General features: G+C 47.6%; 1 protein-coding gene across 2 annotated transcripts in view; it reads right to left on the bottom strand.

Annotated features, from left to right (window-relative positions):
• The window catches only part of PDIA5 (protein disulfide isomerase family A member 5), a 138,203-nt gene that overhangs the window by 99,943 nt on the left and 12,806 nt on the right, over positions 1-25,454 (bottom strand). The window contains exons 1-3 of one of the 2 annotated variants that reach the window (XM_049878251.1): positions 7,414-7,499; positions 6,856-7,031; positions 4,037-4,124 (exon numbers count right to left, since the gene is read on the bottom strand). Coding sequence is in view for 1 of the 2 variants with exons in the window: in XM_049878259.1 (XP_049734216.1) it covers positions 4,037-4,124; positions 7,414-7,540 (215 nt within the window). In the remaining variant the exon portion in view is untranslated. Of the gene's footprint in view, positions 1-4,036; positions 4,125-6,855; positions 7,032-7,413; positions 7,541-25,454 lie in introns of those variants that run through there. The other variant, XM_049878259.1, reaches the window with a different exon arrangement.

Raw genomic sequence — 25,454 nt, 5'->3', positions numbered from 1 at the left:
GGAGAACCCTGACCAAGCCCAGAGGCAAAATAACTAAGGTAATGTGGTCTCTCACATTTCAATAGTGTTTTTTATTCTAGAAAGAACTTTCATTTACCTGATCCTCACCATAGCCCTGGAAAGAAGGCAGGATATGTATTATTGCCCCATCTTACAGGTGAGAAAACAGACTCAGGTTAACAGGCTTGTCCCAGGTCACAGGGCTAGTAAGTAGTGGAGATGACCCTTCGACTCAGGCCTCCTGCTAAACCCAAGGCTTCTTCCCTTATTTCACAGCACCTGCAAAGATGCCTCAAGGCCTAAGTGCCCTCTTCTGCTGCCCCAGAATGTACCCTGCTCCCTTCACCTGCACTACCCAGAAAAAAAAAAAAAAAACTGGAAAGGGGAAAAGTAGAGTGGCCTGTTCACTCCAGACCTTCCCACCATCCCCCGACCTTCTCATCATCCCCACCCGCAACTCCCGCCATCCTCATTCTAGTCTCCAACCCTTGGCTGGCAGGGCAGGAAGCACACCTGGAAAGAACAAGAGATGGGGAGGCTTGGCAGGGCCCGTTCCAGGGGACGCAAGCTCTGCTGACCATCTGCTAGCTAACAGCAGCAGGGATAAAAGCAAGCAGACCTCGGCTCCGCTCCACCTACCCACTTCACTGGAGACAGCGACAGACAGCGTTCCAAGAGCAATTCTGCCCATCCCTGGGAGTAGCTTATTCACAGACTCATAAATGCAGACACGTTGAGGACAACAGCGAGAGCTGTCAGCACAGGGCCCCGTGCACTTACTGCTGGAGGGTCCCCTAAAGATTTACAGGGCGAGTTTTTAAGGCCAGAGGCAAAAGTGGATGAGCAGAAGGACAGAACCTCACTCCTGCCCTGGTGGGGGGGCTCTCCTTGCCTAACAGTGGTCCATGAGGACTCCCCCCAGGGCAGCCTGCATGGACCTGAGCCCCGAATTCTGTCCCTTGGGCTACTCTGAAGATGTAGCTGAACCCAGCCTGTAATTTTAAACTCAGAACCAGCTATCCCTGCTTCCAGCATAATCCATTGTATCTCTATAATCCACCTACTTATCTAAATTATTTTAAAAGCTACTTAACATCCCAGTTTAGACTACCTCTTTGAGGGATAAATTCAGCAAGCTACATGGCAGCTACATGGAATGGTTTATCTTTTTCTCTTATGGTTACCCCTCTGAAGCTCTAAGGCACCTAGACTGTAATTTGAGCACATCAAAATTCACAGGATTTAACCCACTGGCACTTGTTTTTGACTCCTGCCATCATTTCTCCAAACCTTAGTCCTGAATTCTAAACTTTTTAGTCTTTACTCACTAACGCCCAAAACAAAACAAAACAATCAAACCCATTGCTGTCAAATCAATTCCAACTCATGGTGACCCCATGTGTTACAGAGTAGAACTGCTCCATAGGGTTTTCTTGGCTGTAATCTTTATGGAAGCAGATTACCAGGCCTTTCTCCCGTGTCCCCATTTATTTTACCAACCTTCTCTGGATGTTTTCCAGCCCATCCAAGCACCAGAGCAGGACAGACTCCCCCAGCCCAAGGCAGGCCATGCCTCTCCAGGGGAGGAGAACTTTCATCTCTTTACCTGCCACCCCAGCTGCCCACAGGCAGTGCTTGGAGGACCTAGACCTCAGGAAGCCACCTACAGGAAAGGCCAAGTGCACTTTGAAAAAGTGGCACTCTGAGAACTTTTCCCAATTTCAAACTTGACCTCTTCTGTGAAGCTTTTCTCAGGCAGAATTAAGTGACTCTCGCTCTATATTGATAACCTCTATTTGAGCAACTTTTCACCTGGCATTGTAATCACCTGGTCCTGCGTCCACCTCCTGCTTGCACACCAAGCTTCTTGAAGACACTGTTATTGACCTTTGTCAACTTTTTATCTTCAAAGCACATAGTAAGTGCTTAGGAAATGTGTGCTGAATAGACCCATTTAGTTGACAGTGCAATTAAGTCAAAGCTCTGCTGCCCATTTGTGCCCCCCCATAAGCCTCATGGAAACCCTGGTGGTATAGTGGTTAAGTGCTATGGCTGCTAACCAAAGGGTCGGCAGTTCGAATCCGCCAGGCGCTCCTTGGAAACCCTATGGGGCAGTTCTACTCTGTCCTATAGGGTCACTGTGAGTCGGAATCGACTCGACGGCACTGGGTTTTTTGTTTGTTTGTTTGTTTATAAGCCTCATAAGAATGTCCTATGATAAGGCTCTATCAGTACAGCAACACCTGTATCAACTTCAGATATGAAGACTCCGAAAGGTCTGGTCCCCTCAAATAGCCTCTGTCACTTTGCCAGTCACCCAGAGCACTCTTGGTATAATTTGGGAGACAAAAACAAGCATGGAAGACACGAACACTTTCAGACCAACTACAAGCTAGTATTAACCAACGGCCAATACTTCACCTACTGCCTGCAGGAAGTCTTTCCCTTTCCTTCAAGTTAGTGTTGGAATGAATCTGGAAGTGTGAGGCCAAACATACAAACACAAAGACACACACGCACACACCCTGTTGACATACCGCTTGGCTAAGACTGCTCCTGGTCTCGTTCAATGCTTTGTCAAAATATGAATCCCCCTCAGTTCTCTCCAGCTATAGGCAGGACAAGCTTGAGCCCACTCACTCACAAATCAGTTGCAAAAATTGACTTGCAATACAGCCATTTAGAACTCAGCATGAATAAAAACAGAGGCTCATTTAACCCACAGGGTAGTTAGTAGCAGGGCTTGCTACTTGGGCACAACAGCTACATTCAAGTTAAAACACCTTTATGGGCCATCCAGGAAGACAACCTGCCCCTCCACCCAGCAGCACCCCACCTGTCCCCCACTAACAGAAGAGTACGATACTGCCTGTTCTCCTTCCCCTTCTTTTCCAAACCCATGTTTCTGAAAAGCCGTAAGGCAAGGTGAGATGGGAACACAGTGGTTCTGGAGAGACCTCCTGTCCTCAGTCTGAAACAAGCACATCGTCCCCAGGGATAACATTCCCAGGGCAGAGGGGCATGCAAATGCTGGTGTCCGCCCAATAAAGCCGCACAGTTCCTTGCATGCATACAGTTGATGCTTAATAAATGCTCAAAGAATAAACCTGTTATTATCCACCTTTTTTGTATATTCGTTTGCTATCTATGTGTCTTTTCTGTGTTTATGTACACCAAATTGGGGGCCAGTTAAGAGCATGTGTTTGTGTGTATATACAAACCTCTCGTGTATCTCTCAGTACACAGAGAGAGGCGGAAACTACTCCTCCTAATGACAGAAACGAAAGATGAACTGAGTAACCCTGGACTCAAGCTCCCAAACTCAAGAAAATCAGAGGAACTCCATCGAGAATCACCTTTGTCATCCTAAGAAGTAGCCCTCCTTCCTATTGACTCCCTCCCACTACCTGAACACTGACGGGGCAGCGCGTCTGCTGGGAGAGGGGTCACGGGGAGGAGGGCCATGGCATCTGGATGGGTGGAGTGGTGTGCTGAGCACACAGGTCAAAGGAGAGAGGGGGAGAGGGGGAGGGGTACCAGGGAGGCTAAGCTGCCTGTCCAGGACTGACACCAAGGCAGCGAGTCAGGCCAGGTAGCCCATTCCACTGCCTCTACACTGCAGGCAGCAGGGACCACGAGTTGCAACGACCTGGGTGGGGGGTAAAGACCACGGTTCTTGCTCCAGGCCCACCATAAGCCCACAGGGTGACCCTGCAAAATCCCCTTGCCTCTCTAGGCATCAACTCCCCTCTATAAAACAGGGAGGGGAAGCTCCACTACCCCACTCCCACTGGGAAAACAAAATAAAGTGACAGAGGACAGCAGTGAAAAGTGAAAGTACTGTGGAGAAGGGGAGAAAAAAGGCAGCTGTCCCCTTCAGTGATGGCCTGGCAGTACTGCTAGGGGGACTATCCTGAAGCAATCTCTCCATCAAGTCCTATCTCTCAGAGTACTCGTCCAGGGACAATTCCCGGCCCCACTGATCAAAGCCCCCAAATACCTCCCTGCCCACCATCCCGGCACCCGCAGGACATACCCACAGTCCACCCAGCAGATGGTGCCTTGTCCTTTCACTGCCTGGGCCACAGTGGACAATAACCTGAGGTGATTTTCAGCTGCCGTCTCTGGAGAGAGAAAAAAAAAGAAAATATGAAACATATGTGTCCAAGGGCACCCAGAGCCATCTCCATCGTCTTCTCTCAGATGCAAAGCATAGAGACCAATCCCAGGGAAGGGGCTGGGGTGGATGAAGAAGTCTTGGGTGCCATTTAAAATACCTGTCCCCGTAATCAATAGTGTCAGTGCGTGTGTCTGCAAGAACAGCCAGGCTCGTCTCAGACACTGCCCCCAACTCGCCCTTCTTTAAGCCACACCTCAAGGCTTCTCTCAGCCAGAATCTCAACTCCCAGGACAGTCTCCGACTCATTATCTTTCTGGGACAAGTTTTGAAAATTCTGTAAGCAAACAGTTACAATTCTATAACTAGCAAGGAAACAATCTTGCAGACTCCATGCTCGTCCATCCTGACTCCCCGCCTGGGAGCTGACAAGGGCAGGGACCAGATCCCTCTGTTACTAGAGCATCACACACTGACCTAGGAGCTCGGTGCCATCTTGGTCATTAAACGAGGTATATACATGACACTAGTCTCCCGCGGACCAATGCCAACTGTACCCCAATGCATAGTTCACAGCCCACTTTTCGGGAAGCCACAGGGGGATGCACCAGCCCGGGCAGTACCTCTGGGCGTTGCTGCAGGAACGAAGACTATGCCATGGGGCAGGATGCTTTGAACACAAGAAAGGGGGAGTCTGCCATTGGTCCAGGGGTCTGGGCACAGAACCTTGACACCACTGTGGAAGGGAAGGTTCTTAGGGAGAGAGCCCCTGTGGCCAGGATTTAAATACTGACAGCCTGGCCTGATCCCCTTGCAGAGTGGCTGTGGCAGTGTTTGATGCCTGCATCCAGCAGGCTCTGGGTCACCATCCCCTACCATGATACCCAGGAGCTTGCCTGCGAGGCCTGCCAGCCACACACTGTTGGGAAGAGCAATCTGTGCCCTCATCCACCGAAAAGCCACACGAGACATTCCACAGCCAAACACTTGATTTCTGGATTTGCGGATAACTGATAGCTGTTTGTGAACACGGAGCACGCTGAGCCTTTCACAGGAGCAAACAAAAAGCATCTTCCAAAGGCATGCACACAGTCTCCAGAGGGGGCAGTCCCAGGAAACCACTGCCCAGGCAACCAAAGCAGAGGGGGCAGCTGAGGTTGGAAAGGCCACAGTCCCACAGCTCATGCTGGCCTCTGGGGAGCGGGGAGAAGGAACACAGAAGTGGAGCAATATAAGGACCTCTCCCCTCACTCCACCCTACGGTGACGGCAACGGAAAGGGAGGCACTGCTTGGAAGGCTAGGAGGGAGGGAAGGAAATCCAGTTGCTGCGCTGCTCACAAAACCCACTGGAGGTCACGCATGTCATGCAGCAAGTGTGAGGAGGGAGGAAGGTAAGATCATCACCCACGGCCACCACCTTGCAGCCCAAAGCAGGAATGCACATGGTAAGTGGGAGGTGCTGGGAGTGCCACGTCTCTACCAAATGGGACCGCGGTTGAGCAGCAAGAGGAGGAGACAGACCAGACCTTCAGGCCCTACTTCCTGCTAGGGGCCATCTCCTACCTTGCAAAACCAGTCAACATCAACTTGAGTCCAACTCATGGTGACCCCATGTGTATCAGAGTAGAGCTGAGCTATACAGGGTTTTTAATGGCTGATTTTTCAGAATTAGATCACCAGGCCTTTCTCCCGAGGCACCTCTAGGTGGCCCTGAACCTCCGACCTTTTGGTTAGCAGCTGAGTGCACTGAGCACATTAACGGAAGGCATTAACCATTTCCACCACTCAGGTCCCACGCAAGAGTCCCCACCTTCCCGCTTTCTAACTTACCACGATGTCTTCCTGGCCTCAGCCCTGTCTCAGAGCCCGTCCATCACTGCAGAAGTCATACATTTCTTCCTATCACACATCTGTCCTTACCTCTCCATGGCAGGACACAGAGAAGACAGAGCAGACTATCTCTACTAGCCACTGGCTGGTGGACCTCAACTAGAAACTGGATGTTATCTGTCAACTCACACTGCCTACCTCATGGCAACTGAGTAAATGAGACTGTATCATAGAAATCCCATGTAGAGTCTCCTTTTAAGGCGAGCTTCTATAATGGGGCCTTCCCCAGAGAAGGAACTGGGTGTGCTCCTTCACTGACGAACACCCCAGTTGCAGGAGCATCCAAGGAAGCAAGCCAATGGTGAGTGGAGGTACTCACCATTATTCAGTGCCCTACAATCCAGGCCTCAGGGAACTCTGCTTCTCCCTGGCCTCGGTTTCCCCCATTCCAGACAGCAGAGAAATGCTAGTCACATGCTGGGCTCCAACAATAAACTCAGCGAGTATGTGCCAGGCCCTCGGGAGGAGGGAGCAGCAAGTGGCAACGAAAGCAGCCATGTGCCAGGGGTGCCCGGAGGACGCAGCTTCAGGAGGGCCACACGTCCAGAGCATCCATCAGACCCAGTGCCAATGACTGTCAAGGACGAGCTGCCAGGCAGAGCTGGGCCCAGAAGTGGCCTAGCCACTGGCTGCTGCTTCTGCAGGGGCACCAGAAACTTGGCATCCTGAGGTACAGTGAAAAACACTTAACTCTGCTGGAACAGCACCAACAGAGTCAGACGTTTACCCTTCCCCAAAATTGCTGCCAAGAGCTGAGCAAACCTCACTCCATCCTCTATCCCCTCACCAGTCTCAAGGTCAGAAGACAGACAGGCTGCTGCTTCCCTCCTCGATGAAGCTGCCATACCTTGAGTTCAGGGCCTACTACAAGTTCAGGCTCATGTCTGACCCCAGAGCAGGGCAGGTGGGGGCCAGGCAGGGCTGCCAGTCCAGATGAGTACCCCCACGCCTGGGACCAAGTCAGCTGGCAAGAGGCCGGTCAACTCAGTCAGCAGCCTGATGGGCCTCGTCCTGTGCTGGGCACTGCAGGGCATGGAGATGAAGGGAGACTCGTCGGTCCTCCCTCCAGGGAAGCCAGAATGTCCATTCTTAAGCCCGCCATTTGGGTCCTCTGTCTTCCTTCACAAGGCCTCTCCCTCATCAGTGGAGTCCCACTAGAGACCAGAACACTGGTAAAAAGGAACTGCAAGGTCTTCTCAGAGATCCAAAAGCGGCAGAACAAATGCCCCGACATGTCTCTGCCCTGTCTTCTGAGGAGAGCTGACAAGCCCTACATCCCCTGAATCCTTGCTGAGTGGTGTTAGGTCCTAAGGTCTCCTGCCTCCCACCTGTGTGCTCCCCTCCCCCGCCTTCCCTACTCGGTCGTCGGGTGCCTGCTGATCCCAGGCCAGCAGGGGGCACTCACCTGACTTGGAGTAAAGCACCAGTACATTATTCCGGGTCCTGAGAAGTTTTTTCAAATCCTTGTGGTCAGAGACTCTCTCGATGAGCGGGGAGACCTTTGCGGAGGACAGCCACGTTGGCAGGACCACCTGGGGACCAAGGAGCCAAGGACCGTGAGTCCTGATCTTGACCAGGCCCAAGGAAGACCAGATGCCCACAGATGTGCTGCCTGGAGCACGTTTTGCCTCAGAGTGATGAGGGCAAGCCAAACCCATTGCCGTCAAATCAATTCTGTCTCATAGCGACTCTACAGGACAGCGTAGAACTGCCCCATAGGGTTTCCAAGGAGCATCTGGTGGGTTTGAACTGCTGACCTTTTGGTTAGTAGTCAAGCTCTTAACCACTGCACCACCAGGGCACCAAATACAAACCTCATATCAAAATGAAGCAAAAAAATCGAAATACCGGACTTCATTAAAATTTTTAAAATTGCTCTGTGAAAGATCCCGCTAAGAGGATGAAAAAGACAAACTACATACAAACTGGAAGGAAATATTTCTAAGGCACATATTCTGCACAGTACTAGCAGCTATTATACACTGAGAACTCTCAAAAGTCAACACGAAAAAATGAACAATCCAATCAGAAAATGGAAGAAGCTATGAAGAGACATTTCACTGAAGATTGAAAAAATATCATCAGCCATTAGGAAAATGTAAATTAAGGCCACAATGAGCTACCACCACACACCTATTAGAACAGCTAACTTATAAAAAAGCGACAATACCAAATGCAGAGGCACTGGATCTTTCTCACATTCCTGGTGGGAAGGTAAACACCACTCTGGAAAATAGTTTGGCAGTTTCTGAAAAAGCTACACGTACACTTACCATGATGGAGTTTTTATCCCAGAGAAATGAAATTGACATCTACACAAAAGCCTGTACGTGAGTGTCCGTGGCCCCAAACTGGAAACAACCACGACGCTACACCTACCTTTTCACCTCATTCCCTCTCCAAGTCGCCTCATCCAGGAACACTTCCCTCCAAAACACCAAAGCCCTTGTGTCGAGTCGATTCTGGCTCATAGACTCCATGTGTTGTAGAGCAGAACTGCTCCACAGGGTTCTCCTGCCTGTAATCTTCGTAGAAGCAGATCACCAGGCCTTTCTTGCACAGTGTCACCAGGTGGTTTGAAGCACCAGCCTTTCAGTTAATAACCCAAAAACCAAACCTGTAGCCATCAAGTCAATTCCAACTCATAGCGACCCTATAGGACAGAGAAGAACTGCCCCATACGGTTTCCAAGGGGCAGCTGGTGGATTGGAATTGCCAACCTTTTGGTTAGCAGCCCGAGCTCTTAACCACTGCACCACCAGGTTAGCAGTCGAATGCAAACTGTGGCACCCAGGGACCTTTTGGGGCACTTCCAACGCATTCCTGATCTCCAACCTACCCTTCTTCTTCACGCACTTTTATAATGCTGCCTGGACTGCCATCATATAGAAACATGGTACTCAGACCTACTGGTCACCCACTCAATCGTGAGCTTCCTGGGAGGTCAATCAATGTCTGTATTCTACACTCAACCCAAGTGCAGTACACCGGAGCAGTGAGAAAACTCCATCCCACCTAGACTCACCAAAGCAAAAAAGCCACAGAGAAGTATAAGATCATCCCTTGATGTTTAGGATGGAAATGGGTGAGAGGTTTTCAGCTTTTCCCATTCAGCCAAGTGATCTCTGGGACAATTCAACAAGAGGGGAGCCAATTCTTACCAGAGAACCGATTCATCACCAGCTGAATGGGATTGGAGGCACCAGGCACATCTGCAGGCAGGACAAGGGGTGAGGCTGAAAGCAGGAGGTGGTCAAAAGTCTGAATAAGGAGCAGTCACACAGCAGACCCCCTCCTCCAGCCCAGGCTGCTGGGCAACAGCCTTTCGCCCACCTGGAAGAGAGTAAGAGGGCTACTACATGGAGAGACGGCATAAAAGCTCTGCTGGTAAGACACCAGACAGAGGGTGGGTGTGTGGTCCCTACAATAAATGTGGGGATGACGGCAAAGTCTACAAACTAAACATTAAGATCGCCCATCCCCCCAAGCCTGGTATCCCTCTAACAGCTCCCTTTCCTTTTCCAGAATGCTGTCTGCCACTCTTAGTCCCCCAGGCAGGAGATTAGAGAATTCTTCTGGGGGTGGAATGGAACTGAGGAGCACAATATTAAACTGGAAGACAGTGATTTGAAGATCCTCAAATGAAACAGCTGAGTTTCCACTCAAACATGCACTGTGAAGTTAAGATGTACACTCCACCCCTCCCCACCCTCACAGTCCCCAATCCATCTGCTAGTGCCTTGTGCAGACAGATAACCAAGGTTCAACAGGTATCTGAGTAAAGCCCTCGACGTGAAGGCAGAGACCAAGACAAACCAATGGAAAGATAAAACTTAAAAGAAAATAAAGAGAACAGAAGAAAATGACAATAATCATAACTACTATTCTCAAACAAATAAAACTGTGCATACTCAAAACCAGAATAGGGAGCTATATAAAAAGTGAACAGTGAATCAGGAAGAACTCTTGGAAAGTAAAACTATCACAGAAACTTAAAAATCCAATCAACTTCACAAAAAGATAACTCAATCATAAAAGGGGCAAAGGACTTGAATAGACATTTCACCAAAGAGAACATCATTCAAATGGGCACCAAACATATGACAAGATGCTCAGATGTCATTAGCCGTCAGAGAGATGCAAATCAAAACCACAATAAGATACCATTTCACTCCCACTAGGAAGGCTCAGATTAAAAAGAGAGAAAAAATAACAAATGTTGGCGAGGATATGGGAAAATTGGAACCCTCGTCCATTGCTGGGGGGAATGCAAAATGGTAGAGTCGTTGTGGAAAACAGTGTGGCGATTCCTCAAAAAACAAAAAATACAACTATCATATGACCCAGCAATTCCACTCCTAGCTATATACCCAAAAGACTTAAAAGCAGAGACTTGTACACCAATGTTTACTGCCTCACTATTCACAAGCGCCAAAAGGTGCAAACAACCTAAATGCCCATCAGCAGATGAACGGAAACAATGTGGTACATACATACAATGGAATACTACGCAGCCAATAGCAGAAATAAAGTCCTGATACATGGTACGATATGGATGGAGCTGGAAGACATCATGCTGAGGGAAATAAGTCAATCACAAAAAGACAAATATTGTGGAACCTCACTTATATAAAATGACAAGAAACGGCACATGTATAGAGAACAAAGTTTATTAGCGGTTACCAGTGGTGGGAGGGAGGGAGGGAGAAAGGGGAGGTTAACGTGATGGAAATATCACGTTAATTAAGGGTAGGGCTGCACAGCCGATTATTGTTAATTGTTGTCAATAAGTTGTATACCTGTAAAAAGCTGAATTGGCAAAAGTTGCACGATAGATATTTTTACAATAATGAGAGTAGCTGCTGAGGCGGCTTATGTACAACCAAAAACCTCACGGGATTTGGTCCCTTGATTTGGAGGTTTAGGGCCATGTTTTCATAGGACATTTCAGTTAATTGGCCTAATAACATATTTAGTGTGTGTGTTCTACCTTCTAGTTCCTTGCATTGTGCCCGGGGTCTGAAAAGCACGCAAGTGGCCATCCAAGGCACAATTGATCTCTATTTGCCTGGAGTAACAAAGGAAGAGGAGTCAGAATAAGAAGAATGTAGAACGTGTGGCTAATTGTCTCCATGAACAATGCCTCCTTTGCCCTGAGACCAAAAGAACTGGATGGTGCCCCACAACCATTACTGAACATTTTGATCAAAGAGTCTATAGAAGAATCCTGATCAAAACGGGGAAATGCAGAATATAATTTCTAATTCTCACGACTTCCTGGAGCCATGAAGGTTGGATGAACCCCTGAAGCTAATGCCCTTAAATAATCTTTAAACCTTAAACCAAATAAACCCCCTGAAGTCTACTTAAAACTAAACAATAATTTAGCTTATCTAGTAAAAAATGTCTGCCTTGAGCATTATGCTCTTTTAAGAACTACCTACATGGAATTAAATTGACAACAGCAACTTGAAGGATTAGACAGGAACCTTAGTGGCAGTGAATTTGTTAGTGGGGGAGGAACGACTCATAAAAGGAGGGTGTGAACGGTTGCACAACTGAAGAATATAATCAATGTCACTAAATGGTACATAAAGCAACTGTTGAATTGCTGTAGGTTTTGCTGTTTATTTTCTCAACAACAACAAAATAAATAGAATTTAAAAAATTCAATAGGATTGGAAGTAGAATTAATATATATATATATCCTAGGGAAAAAAAAAAGATGAAGAAATTAAAAAAAAAAAACCCTCAGGAGGAAAAAAGATAAGAAAACTAAGAGGATGGATCCACTAAGTGCAAAACCCAAATAAAGGAGTCCCAGAAAGAAGAAAAGAAGTCATCAAAGAAGGAACTCAAGGGAATTTCTCAGAGCTGAAGAATAGGGCATCACCAAAATACACCACTAAGAATTTTTAGAATATTTGTGACAAAGAGGAGATCCTAAAAGTTTCAAAACGAAAAAAACACCACAACCAAAGGATCAAGAGTCAGGACTGGCGTCAGGCTTCTATCAGCAACACCAGAAGACATTGAAGCATTGCCTTCATAATTCCCAAGGAACATGATTTCCAACTGGAGTTCTATAATCAGCCAAACTGTATATCAGTTGTGAGTTAAGATTACTCAAATGTGTAAAACCTAACATTAATACGCCCTTCCTCAGGAAGCTGCTGGAACACATGCTCTACCAAAACATGGAACTAAATAAAAATAGAGAAAGACACGGAAACTAGGAGACACAGGCTCCAACAAAGGAGACCCAACCCAGTGCCATCGAGTCGATTCCGACTCATAGCGACCCTATAGGACAGAGTTTCAAAGGAGAGGCAATGAGAATTACAATATGCTGATGGTGAAGAGAAGTCCCAGGACAACAACTGTTCAGCAGCCAACAAAGCGATGAGCCCAGGGTAGGGCAAGGACAGACGGCTCCAGAGGAATGTGGCTGACAAAAAGAGGCAGATGTAGATTACTAGGAGCCTTGGTGGCGCAGTGGTTTAAGAGCTTAGCTGCTGACCAAAAGGTCGGCAGTTCGAATCTACCAGCTGCTCCTTGGAAACCCTATGGGGCAGTTCTACTCTGTCCTATAGGGTCGCTGTGAGTCAGAATCAACCCAACAGCAATGAGCTTGGTTTCATTTTTTTGGTAGATTATATGATATGCTTGATCATATTAAAAGAAGTTTTAATTTCTGCCAGAGAAATTTAAAAAATTAATTAATCGGACCACAGTTACACAGCTAATAAGCAGCAGGGTCAGAATTTGAACCCCCATCTCTCTCAGCTCTGATTCCAGATCTCTTACGAGCCAGAAGTACAGAGTCGAGCCTGAGCTCAACCACTCAACAGCTGAGATGCCGGAGCAACATCGCTCGCCCTTTTAGAGCTTAGTATCTCCCATCTGACGTGGAGACCATAGTGCCTCCCTCATGGGATTGCTGGGAGGATGAAGTGGGCCGACTTACTGAGCAAGCTTTATAAATCATGAAGCACTCGAAATGCATCAGAGCTACCCTAACACATAATATACTGCTTTATTTCCAGAGCAGAGTAGAAGATAGAATCATAGCCACACCCTAATGCTTCTAAATATAATCTGCCATGTTGGAATTCAAAGGTTCCTTCTCCCAGGGTAAAACCGTCCAGGGGAACAGGTTTAAGAATTATTACTCTTCATCCCACCTGCCAGAGGCCTGCCTGCCAGGGCCATGTACAGCGCCTGGGCACGCACGCCCTTATGCAGACCTCCTAAGACCTCACCAAAAACTTCATTCAACTTCATCATGACACGTTATTCTACTGCTCCCAGGAGCCACTGAACTTCGGACTAAAAAGGCCATTGCTCAATGCACATGCTTAAAGCAGGAAAAAAAAAAAGAATCTGTTTGAAAAACGCATTGACACACCACTCTGTTTTTAATCCCCAGATTATCTTACCGGTCAAGGAAAACAGCTGCCCTTGCCCAGTGACTGACCTGTGGCCCAGCCCCTCCTGAGACTGGTAGGCATCTAGGGTTCTGGTAATGGGGAGGTGGAGAGAGATCGAGAGGGAGGGCGGGCCAGCCCCACGCTCAGCTCACTGAGCAGCCGCAGGAACAGAAACACATCTACAGCAGAAACTACAGGAGCCCGAGTCTTGTGGCATAACCACAGCTTCCTTCCAATAACACCCGAACAGTCCCTCAGATCCTCTAACCCACAGCCACCCTCAGATTAAACCAAACCACTTCTCAGCCTGCCACCAAAGCCTCTGACCCAGCGTTTACCCTCACACAGCCGAGAACTTCAGCTCAAGCAGAAATACACTGAGGAAATTAACTTCACTGGAAAACCACCATGAGTCATGAAGCTGGGGCTTAAATGGGACCAGGTTTAGAACACTTTATGGAAGGTCTGTCTCCTCTCCACCTCCCCCGACCCCCTCCCCTTCCAGACTAAGAGCTCTAAGGGCAGGACCCAGGACAGGGCCTGGGCCATTGGAAACCCAACACTCCGTTGCTGTTGGGTCGATTCCGACTCATGGCGATCCCATGTGTTACAGAGTAGAACTGCTTCATAGGGTTTTCTTGGCTGTAATCTTTCTAGGAGCAGATTGCCAGGACTTTCTTCTGCTAGGTGGATCCACCGCCAACCTTTATGTTAGTAGCCAAGACCAAACTCTTTGCATCACCCAGGGTGCACTGGAAACTCTCATGAAACATCTGTCCAACATAACACACTTGACAAATTACACTTGTTGCCTCATGCCTGACCTTTGTAGAAGAAGTCACCCTCCAGGAGCATGTTACACGACCCAGATGGGAGCATCCAACAGACCATGGTGCAGGGAGGGCCCCAGCTGAGCATGGCGGGAGATGTCAATGGGATCAGCCCAGGGGACTCTGGAAGCCTGGCTCAGGAGCCTGGCCTGCTGCAGGAAGCACACGGGAGCGTTTGTGGGAGGCACTGTGGACCCGTCAGCAGATGGTAGCAGCAGAATGAGAGTGGTATTTTAGGGACTAATCTGGCCATGACCTCAGATTGGGCAGCAGCCAGGGAGACTGGAGGTGGAAGGGCCAGCTGGGTGGCTGCCGGGTGAAAGAAATGGGTCAATCCAAGAGCCTCCAAGGGAAATAGCAGAAGGCAATGGCTATTCACATATAACCAATGTTTGAAGAGAGGAGAGCCTAAATGCGTGTGAGGATTCTGGGCTGGGAGGTGGAACTATCACCAGAAATGGAAGACCTGAGAAGAGGCGGCAGCAGAATGGGCCTTTCTCTCATTCTGAGGAAGATGATTAGAAGCTGAGGTTTTGGACACATGGACAATAAGGCGTCGTCTGGGTTGGAGTGAAGCCATGAGGCTAAATGAAGTCTCCAAGGACAGGGGCTCAAAGAGGGGAAAAGAGAGAGGGCTGAGCACGGCACTTTTCCTGGGAACACCCTCAGTTGAGGAGGAGGAAGAACTGAAGGAAGGTCAGAAAGGAGAAGGTGGAAGTGCTGTGTCAACATGGGCCAGGGAAGAGACACAATGAAACGTTGTCGTTTCAGGGATCAATAGGGCTGGGATTGCTGTGACAAAGTCCCCAGGGCCGTTCTGAGGGAGTTCCAGGAGCTCAGTGGGGGCTGGAAGCCAGACTGCTGAGGAGACAGGGAAGTGGAGAAAGCATCCAGGGCAGGTTTGAGGAGCTGAGGTGACAAAAGGAAAAAAAAAAAGGCAGGGACAATAGGGTCAGGAGGATGGACTGTCCATGAGGATGTTTGTGGACACAGGGGAAGCAGGATTTGCCTGGAGAGGCAGCATTTAAAGATTTGAGAGAGGAAAAATAATTGGGGTCGCCAAATCCAGGTGGAGTTAGGGGAGATGATGTCCAGAGATGGTGAAAAAGGCTTAGCATCTTCTAGACAGAAGGGGGAAGGATGAAAGGCCCCTTTGTGCCTGGCGTCAGATAGACCCTCACCTTAGTGACCAACCGCAGAGGCAGCCAAAGAGGAGGCCGTTTTCTCCCTCCCCTTCAGCCCAAGAGGACTTTGCTCCAGCCACTTAACATTCTCCTTTCTCCTCCATTCAGGGTATTTTAACCTTTTTAAGGCACACACATTCCTTCCTTTTCCTTAAGAGGCAGCTCGAGCAAGACTTGGATCACCTAGCCAAGAGCCCTCCTGCAGACTTCATAAGTCACAACCCACAAACCTTGATAACAACGATAACTACAGCAACAATAACAACGTTAATGATGCCTGAACTATCTGCTCCTTTGTCAACCCCTCAGGGGAGAAAGGGCAGTGTTTGAGAAGGGCTGCCGATGCCAGCCATGGTTCCAAGCCAGCCGTGGTATTGTTCCTGGCCTTGGCAGGCTCGTTAAATTCTAAGTCAATCGCTTTGGAGGTAGAAGAGGAAAAAAATCCCCTTTGTTCACCATGCAAACTCCTTCTGACCTTCCCCAATAAACTGCTTTCTTCCTGCTCACCATCCCTCAATTTTAACAGTATTTACACCAGGGCTGGGCTGCCCTCGTTGGTGGGGCTGAGACCCATAAAACATTCCCCTGGTGTAGTGCAGAACACTGCTGGCAAGGTCGGCTTCCCCCTTTTCTGTAGCTGAGGAATAGAGGTCCTCAAAGCCAGGCTGGGGAGCCCTAGTGGCACAGTGGTTATGTGCTCAGATGCTAACCAGGTCAGCGGTTCAAACCCACTAGCTGCTCTGTAGGAGAAAGATGTGGCAGTCTGCTTCTGTAAAGATGTACGCAGCCTTGGAAACCCTATGGGGCAGTTCTACTCTGTCCTATAGAGTCACTACGAGTTGGAATCAAGTCATTGGCAACAGATTTTTTGAAAGCCAGGTTCTGCCTGCATTAGAGAGCCAAGCCCTCCCCCCTCCTGCCCCCGCCTGGGAGCACCAGCTCCTCCTCCCGCTAGGTTCTCTTCACAGCCCAGCACCACAGGGCTGGTACAGGGGTGCTCACCTTCACCCTCCAACGGGCATGCCCACCACAGCTGGAGGCAATGGGATGGAAGAAACTGGGCTCTCTCCTCACCTCCTGACTCCCTACAGTGCTCTTGGATCAGGTATCTGCCATATCACGGCCTGCCAGGCTTAGACACTCACTCTCATCTCTTCCCTTTGCAGCCTCCTAACGTCTCCACATCATGGAAAGAGCACTGGCCTTGCAGTCAGACAGACCTGGCGTCAGATCCAGGCACCACCACTTAAAGCAAGATGTTACTAGCAAGGCAGGTCACTAGACCCTCTAGAGTGCCATTTCCTCGTCTGAGAAACAGAGAGGACAATGGTAATACAGACTGGCGGGGCTGGCTGAGGACGAAATGAGTGGGGAAAAGGACATCATGAACCTAAGATGATGCTGGCACACAGAAGTATGTAATAATTGTAACTATGTTTATTAGCCTTATTAGTGAGACAAATCAAAATAAAGCAAGTACAATAGTAAAATGGGGACTACCTCTTCCTCTCCAGGGTCCGGTCTGCAATCAGGCAAAACAGCAAGTCCAGGCAGGAAGGAACGCGATACATACGCACAATCAGCATCACAAAACCTGGGATAATCACCCATCTGCACAGCGACCCAGACCAAGAGGTCGACCAGCACATTTAGAGCTCTCTTCCCAGGTTTCGTACCCATTAACTCCTTTATGCCTCACAATAACCCAATGAGTGGGTACGAGCCTCATCCTACAGAATAGGATGCTACAAGGCTGAACAGGTTTCAGCGGAGTTTCCAGACTAAGCCAGACTAGGAAGAAAGGGCTGGTGATCTACCTCAAAAATTAGCCAGTGAAAACCCCATGGATGACAACAGTCTAATCCCTAACCGATCATGGGGATGGCGCAGGACCAGGCAGCGTTTCGTTCGATGGTGCATGGGGTCACCACGAGTTGGAGGCTGATTCACCGGCAGCTGGCAACAACAACAGATGAAGAAAGCGAGGCTCAGAGAGGTCAAATTATTTACTCAAAGTCACAAAGCAGGTAAGTAGCAGAGCCAGGACTAGAACTCAGGTCTCCCAACTCCTGGCCCCACGATGTCTGCTTCCCTCGACCACAGAAATAACCTGGACTGTTGAAACAGATGGGACAACCCAAGCAGAAAAGGAGCAAGGCCCATCGAAGCAAGCAGGAGGAGCCCAAATCTCCTAGAATCCCAGGGCAAGGATGGTCCCAGCAGGGATATATGCTAACCCTGCAGCTACCTGCAACCCTGTGGCCTGTCAGGGTTCTCAGAGCCTTGAGGTCAAAAGCATGAAGAAATGAGCCCAAGTTCTAAATGCGGCAATTAACACATTACCCATCGCCGTGGTACTGACTCCAACTCATGGCACCCCCTGCGTGTCGGACTAGAACTGAGCTCCACAGGGTTTTCAATGGCTGAGTGTTCAGAAGTAGATCACCAGGCTTTTCTTCCAAGCACCTCTCAGTGGGCTCAGACCTCCAGCCTTTGGTTTGCAGCTAAGCACATTAATCATTCTTGCCACCTAAACCCGTTGCTGTGGAGTTGATTCTGACCCATTTTGACCCTGTAGGACAGAACAGAACTGCCCTATAAGGTTTCCAAGGTTGTAAGTCTTTACGGAAGCAGACTGCCATGTGTTTTTCCTGAGGAGCGGCTTGTGGGTTCAAACCACTGACCTTTTAGTTAGCAGCTAAGTGCTTAACCACTGCGCCACCAGGGCTCCTTGCACTACCCAGGGACTCCAATGAGCCCAGACCTAGTCTTAATCAGAGACTTTGTACAGGAATCTGTGCTCCTGGCAACGCACGCTCACCTATCTCCTCAGTCACTTAATTTCACCTAATGAGGGTGGTACCCAGTCACAATCACCACCAGACTAAAGAGATAAACCCATCGACCGGTTGCCGTCAAATCAATTCCGACTCATAGCAACCCTATAGGACAGAGTAGAACTGCCCCACAGAGTTTCCAAGGATCAGATGGTGGATTTGAACTGTCGACCTTTTGGTTAGTAGCCAAAGGCTTAATCACCGCAACACCAAGGCTCCGATGAGATAAAGGGCTGTACGATTCCGGAAAATAATCAGGGGAAGAGTCCTCACCACATTACAGCCTCAGGTTTAAAAAGCACCACCATCTCTGGGGCGTGAGCCAGCATCCTCACGTTCTCTATCTTGGGCAGAGCTATCCGTCGTTACAGATTTACCATTCAGTCCAGACCGCGAGGCCAGAGAGATTCAGTTACGTAAAAGCAGCTCGCAAAAGCAGGAGGATTTGGGGACAGAACTGTAACATTTAGGAAAAACGGTGGGGGTGGGACTCAACCTTTTTAGCTCTGCCACCAGAAAAGAAGATACCCTTCTGATGTTGGGAGCTGTAAAGAAAACTGTTTAATGTAGTTTAACCCACATTTTGCTTAAAATGGCTTTGAAATGTCAGAATCTAAAAGTCCAGACTCTTAAGAAGCTGGCAGAAAAGGGAGCCAGGGAAAAGGTTAAAAACAGATGAGTGCCTGAAACCAAGATCACAAAAATCAGGCTGGCTGAGAAGTTCCAGCTCCAGGTTTGGTGGAAAGGGCACTGTATTTGGAGTCAGAAACCTGAGTTTTGCCCTGGCTTTGGTATTTACTATGTGACTTGGACAAGTCATCTCTCTTTCTCCAAGTCTCAGTTTCCTCTTTTGTGAAATAAAAAGGCTGAAAGTGATTTCCAAAGTCCTTTTCAATGTCACATTTGGTAAATTTATTCTCATGACCATTATTAGGGCAGTGTTGTAAGGTACTCATACCTTGTGAAGAAACTGCTGACTTTCCCTAGGCAGATCGGCACATACAATAAAAGCCACATCTCAGCCTCTTTTGCAACAAGTACGGCCAGGTGACTAAATTCTACTCCCTAGAATGCAAGCAGAAGTGTTACCTGGCAACTTGCAGGAACTGTATCCCTAACAGACATCTAGAATGACCCTTCTTAGTCCCCTCCTCCTTCCTGCCAACTGGAATTTGGACACGATAGCTGGAACTCAAGCAGCCACCTTGGAACAATGAAGAGAGAGCACTTACTAAAGATGTGGTGTAATAAGACAGAACCTTCTGGGTCCCTGATACCACAGAGGGATATAATGAAACATTCCTCCCCAGGCCTCTACATTAGTGAAACAAACCATCTTTTAAAGGCACTATCAACCTGGATTTTCTGGCACACATACAAATAGACCTTTAGTACCTGCTGGAACAAAAACTATATCTAGAAAGACTCGTTAACGTCTGCTCCAGTTGGGATATTTATCCATTCGATGGCAATGGGTTTGGTTTTGGTTTTAAGGCACCAACTCAGTGGAGCCCTGGTGGTGCAGTGGTTAAGAGCTCGACCACGAACCAAAAGGTTGGCAGTTTGAATCCACCAGCCTCTCCTTGGAAACCCTATGGGGCAATTCTACTCTGTCCTATAGGGTCGCTGAATCGGAACTGACACAGTGGCAACAGGTTACGGGACTCAAGGCACCAAACAATGTATTTTATTTCAGATAAACTGTTTATAAGGGAGGGGACAGAGAGACTGTCAAGGTGCTGATTTACCCTTTGTTGTTGCCAGTTACCCAAGTTTTCACTGTGCCTGTTATCAGGTGTCTTGGTCACCTGGTGACAGCTGCCCACAGCTGAAAGAAAATGAGCTAGCAACCCTCCAGTTTCCCTACAGCCTCAGCCCTTGCCCAGTAAGGGAACCACTGGAGGAGACCAGGAGGCCAGGACATCCTTGCAGTTCACAGAAGGTCTGAGTTGGGCTCACTGGTTTCTCCTACACAGGAATCCTCTTAACATTCCTCAGGGGCCATCTCCAGCCTCTGAGTAAAGCCTTCCAGGGCTGAGGACTCAATCTCCTGGGGCTGCTCAACTCAGGTGGACTCAGAAGGTTGTGGGAACTAAAGGTTAGTACATAGTAGAAGTCCATGTCTTCCAGCCTACCCACTTCATCTTGTACCAGCTCCAGGATGATATAGATCAAAGGTCACATCCCTTCTTAGGATTCGCTAGGCAAAACACCCCAATTCCTCATGGGTGTCCTTAAGTCCTTCACCATCCTGAACAACCTCCCTAAACACAGCCATGCTCAGTGATTCTCAGAGCATATACCAACGCTGGGGAACAGAGGTGTTACAGCTTGGGAAAAGTTACACGCAATGTATGCTTTATTTTTGAGAATAAATGTCTATGCTTTCATAATTCAAAATACAGGAGATTAATCTTAATAATAATCTCATCTGGTGGGGTACAGTTAAAAAAAAAAAAAAAGAAGAGGCGGGGAGAAACACCATTAGTGATTCGCTCAGAATACGATACCCAACTCATACTGCTGGCAAAGACCTAAATGAGGACATTTCTTTTGAAACGCTTTTTGGCACAATTTATCAAGTATCTTTAAGGTATTTATGCTCTCTGAACTGGTGATTCCAGTTTTGGGAATCTATCCTGAGGAAATTAGCTGGGGTTCTGACAAAGACCTGACTCACACTATCCTGCAGTCAAAAACTGTAAACAAAAAGTTATAAATTGTAAACAACTTAAATGTCCAACAGCAGTGGAATGAGTCTACAAATTAGAGTAAACCACTCAATAGAATAATACAGTCATTCAAATAAGCTATTTAAAGACTGTACAGTGCAAAAATATTTACGTGTTAACGTTAACTTTTAAGAAGTAGAATTCAAAATATTACAAGGTATGATCACAACTATAAGACACAAAATTATGCCCAGGAGAAGGCCGGGAGAAAATACACCAAAGTAAGGCTTTGTCCTTGGGCAGTTTTTAGTCTTCCCCTATTTTTCTGACTTGCCCTAATCAGCATGTCTTATTTAAGTATCTAAAAAGAAAAAAATTACCACCATTTGGCCACCATCATGAAAATAATTCATTGCCTCAAAGTATCGCCCCACAAGAAAACAGTAACTTTACAGTGGAGAGGCCTGGCAGATACCCCTCAAGTATGGGATCAAAGCAACCACCACCGCTAATGGGTCAAACGGACATGTGGCTACTGATACAACACATTCAAAGGAAACTGGATCACAAAAGCAAGTTCAAAGTCAAAACCACCAAGGTCACAAAAGACAAGGAAAGATGGAGGAACTGCTCCAGATTAAAGGAGACTAGAGACAGGATGGAGCCCTCTTGGCACAGTGGTTAAAGCACTCGGCTGCTAACCAAAAGGTCAGCAGTTACAACCCACCAGCAACTCCGAGAGAGAGAAATATGTGGCAGTCTGCTTCTGTAAAGATTTCAGCCTTGGAAACCCTACAGGGTCGCTATGAGCTGAAATCAACTGGACGGCAGTGGGTTAGAGACACGACAGGGGCAGTGGCGTTTCCGGGGTAGAATTCTCGCCTTCCATGTGTGAGACCTGGACTCCATTCCTGGCCAATGCACCTCACCAGCAGCCATTACCTGTCGGTCAGTGGGGGTTTGTGGGCTGCTACGATGCTCAACAGGTTTCGGGGGAGCCTCCAAACTAAGACGGACTGGGAAGAAAGGCCTGGAGATCTCCTTCTAAAAATGAGCCAGTGAAAACCCTGTGGATCACAAGGGTCTGAGCTGCCACAGATCACTGGGCAGTTTTTCAGTCCATTGTGCATGGGGTTGCCACGAGTCAAGGCTGACTGAATGGCAACTAACAGCGACAAAGAGACACGACTACTACACATGGCCTGTGATGCTGGATTGGATCCTAAACCAGATGTTACCTTCCTGATTTTGATTGTTGCGCTGTGGTTATACGATGGTATGTCCTTGCATTTTAGGGAATACTGACGCATTTAGGGGCAAAGGAGCATTGTCACTGTAAACTTCACATATAGAGAGGGAGACGTGATAAAACAAATGTGATAAAATGCTAATATTTCTGGAAAACTTTGCAGCTTTACTGTAAGTCTGAGAGTGTTTCAAAATAAGAAGTTGGGGGGGAAAAAAGCTCAACTAACAGATACATGAGAAAATGCTCCCGATCATTAGCCATTAAAAAAGCCATTAGAGAAATGTAAATTAAAACTACGATGAGATTCCATCTCACTCCAACAAGGCTGGCATTAATCCAAAAAACACAGAATAATAAATGTTGGAGAGGCTGCGGAGAGATTGGAACTCTTATACACTGCTGGTGGGAATGTAAAATGGTACAACCACTTTGGAAATCTATCTGGCGTTTTCTCAAAAAGTTAGAAATAGAACTACCATAAAATCCCACTCCTCGGAGTATACCCTAGAGGAATAAGAGCCTTTACACAAACAGATATATGCACACCTATGTTTATTGCAGCTCTGTTTACAATAGCAAAAAGCTGGAAGCAACCAAGGTATCCATCAACGGATGAATGGTTAAATAAATTATGGTATATTCACACAATGGAATACTACGCATCGATAAAGAACAGTGACGAATCTGTGAAACATTTCATAACATGGAGGAACCTGGAAGGCATTATGCTGAGTGAAATTAGTCAGAGGCAAAAAGACAAATATTGTATAAGACCACTATTATAAGATCTTGAGAAATAGTATAAACTGAGAAGAACACATACTTTTGTGGTTACAAGGCAGGGAGGGAAAGAAGGTGGGAGAGGGTTATTTACTGATTAGTTAGTAGATAAGAACTACTTTAGGTGAAGGGAAGGACAATACTCAATACACGGAAGGTCAGCTCAACTGGACTGGACCAAAAGCAAAGAAGTTTCCAGGATAAACTGAATGCTTCAAAGGTCAGCGGAGCAAGGGCGGGGGTTTGGGGACTATGGCTTAAGGGGACTTCTAAGGCAATTGGCAAAATAATTCTATTATGAAAACATTCTGCATCCCACTTTGAAATGTGGCGTCTGGGGTCTTAAATGCTAACAAGTGGCCATCTAAGATGCATCACTTGGTCTCAACCCACCTGGAGCAAAGGAGAATGAAGAACACCAAAGACATAAGGTAATTATAAGCCCAAGAGACAGAAAGGGCCACATAAATCAGAGACTACATCAGCCCGAGACCAGAAAACTAGATGGTACCTGGCTACCACCGGTGACTGCCCTGACAGGGAACACAACAGAGAATCCCTAGTGGAGCTGGAGAGCAGTCGGATGCTGATCTCAAATTCTCGTAAAAAGACCAGGCTTAACGGTCTGACTGAGACTGGAAGGACCCTGGAGGTCATGGTCCCCAGACCTGTTAGCCTCAGACTGGACCGTAAGATAGAAAACGATACTGGTAAGGAGCGAGCTTCTCGGCTCACGTAGACACGAGGCTATGTGGGCAGCTCCTGTTTGGAGGGGAGATGAGAAGGCAGAGGGGGACAGGAGCTGGTTGAATGGACACGGGAATACGGGGTGGAAAGAGGGAGTGTGCTGTCTCATTGCGGGAGGGCAGATAGGAGTATACAGCAGGGCGTGTGCCAATTTTTGTATGAGAGACTGACTTGACTTGTGAACTTTCACTTGAAGCACAATTGAAAAAAGAAAAGAAAAGAAACTTGCTGAAGGTCACCCAGCCAGTACATCAGAAAGCTGGGACTCAAACCCACGTCAGCCAGACATCCAAGTTGGAGCATAAAGAAGACAGATTCCAAACTCGATATTACTGCTTGCTCCTGTAAATACAAGGCCAGCTGCATTTTTTATATTCTGCTTCCTTTAAAAAGCACACCTTATATTTGAGGCTACACGGTAGTTTCTTCCTCCCTGTATCCCCCACAGCACAAATGTGGCAGCCAACAAGGGCCAATTCAGGGACAGGACGACTGATTGGGGAGCTTATAAAAACAGGTTTTCTTATCCTCAAACTGCAGTGCATTTACCCAGGACTTAGGTCCCTAAAGCTTATAATGTTTTGGAAAACCTCTTCTAGTGCCAAGAGAGCTTTGGGTCATGGCCAGCCTGGTGTGCCAGAGGGAAGGGCTGGTAGAGGGAATCGTGAACTAGGCAGTGGCCTGGAAGGAAGAGGAGGCAAACTCCCACTCGGGAAATCCAGCTGCACCTCAAAGTTCAGTTAATTGATAAGAAAATAACAACTCAAGTGCTCATGACCCATGGTGTGCGTCCATGCTTTCACATACATTATCCCTCTCCATCCTCCCAAGCTGAGAGTTTAAACCAGCGGTTTCCACCCTTCAGGTCTCAACCCTAGAGCCAGTCAGTGGGTTGCCACCAGCTGTTTTTAAAATGAGATTGTATGGTAAACATCAGTGTGTTGTCTGTGAAATATTATATAAGTTATATTTATGTACATGTTTATATATGCTGTGCTGTTGCTGTTCGGTGCCGTGAGTCAATTCTGACTCATAGCAACCTTATGTACAACAGAATGAAGCACTGCCCAGTCCTGTGCCACCCTCACAACTGTTGCTATGTTTGAGCCCATCGTTGGAGCCACTGTGTCAATCCATCTCGTTGACAGTCTTCCTCTTTTCCGCTGACCCTCTATTTTACCAAGCATGATGTTCTTCTCCGGGAACCGATTCCTCCTGATAACACGTCTAAAGTGTGTGAGACGAAGTCTCTCCATCCTTGCTTCTAACAAGCATACTGCTGCATCTGTTACATCCATGTATACAGTGACTGATTCATGTTGATCCCACGTGTGTCAGAGTAAAATGGCGCTCCAAGGGGTTTTCAGTGGCTGATTTTTTTTTGCAGGCCTTTCTTCTAGGGAGCCTCTGGGTGGATTCAAACCTCCATCCTTTCGGTTAGCAGCTGAGTGTGCTAACCATTTGCCCCACCCAGTAGCTCCAATGTGTATATGTACCCAGTCGTAATGTAAAATGTACAATTTTAATTGCATGGGTTGCAGCAAAAACGTTTGAAGCGCTGCTCTAAACAACCTCTGCAGAAGGCGGTTCTACGCCCACTTTAGAGAGGAGAACACCGAGGCGCAAAGTGAAGGGCCTGTACTGAGGTCCAGCTGTAAGCAGCAGAGCCAGCTCTCGGACCGAGGTCTTTCGAGCACAGTCCATCTTCTTCTCTTCG

The sequence above is a fragment of the Elephas maximus genome, chromosome 1, assembly GCF_024166365.1.
Source record: "Elephas maximus indicus isolate mEleMax1 chromosome 1, mEleMax1 primary haplotype, whole genome shotgun sequence".
Lineage (NCBI taxonomy): Eukaryota > Metazoa > Chordata > Mammalia > Proboscidea > Elephantidae > Elephas > Elephas maximus.
This window is presented reverse-complemented; position numbering and strand designations above follow the sequence as displayed.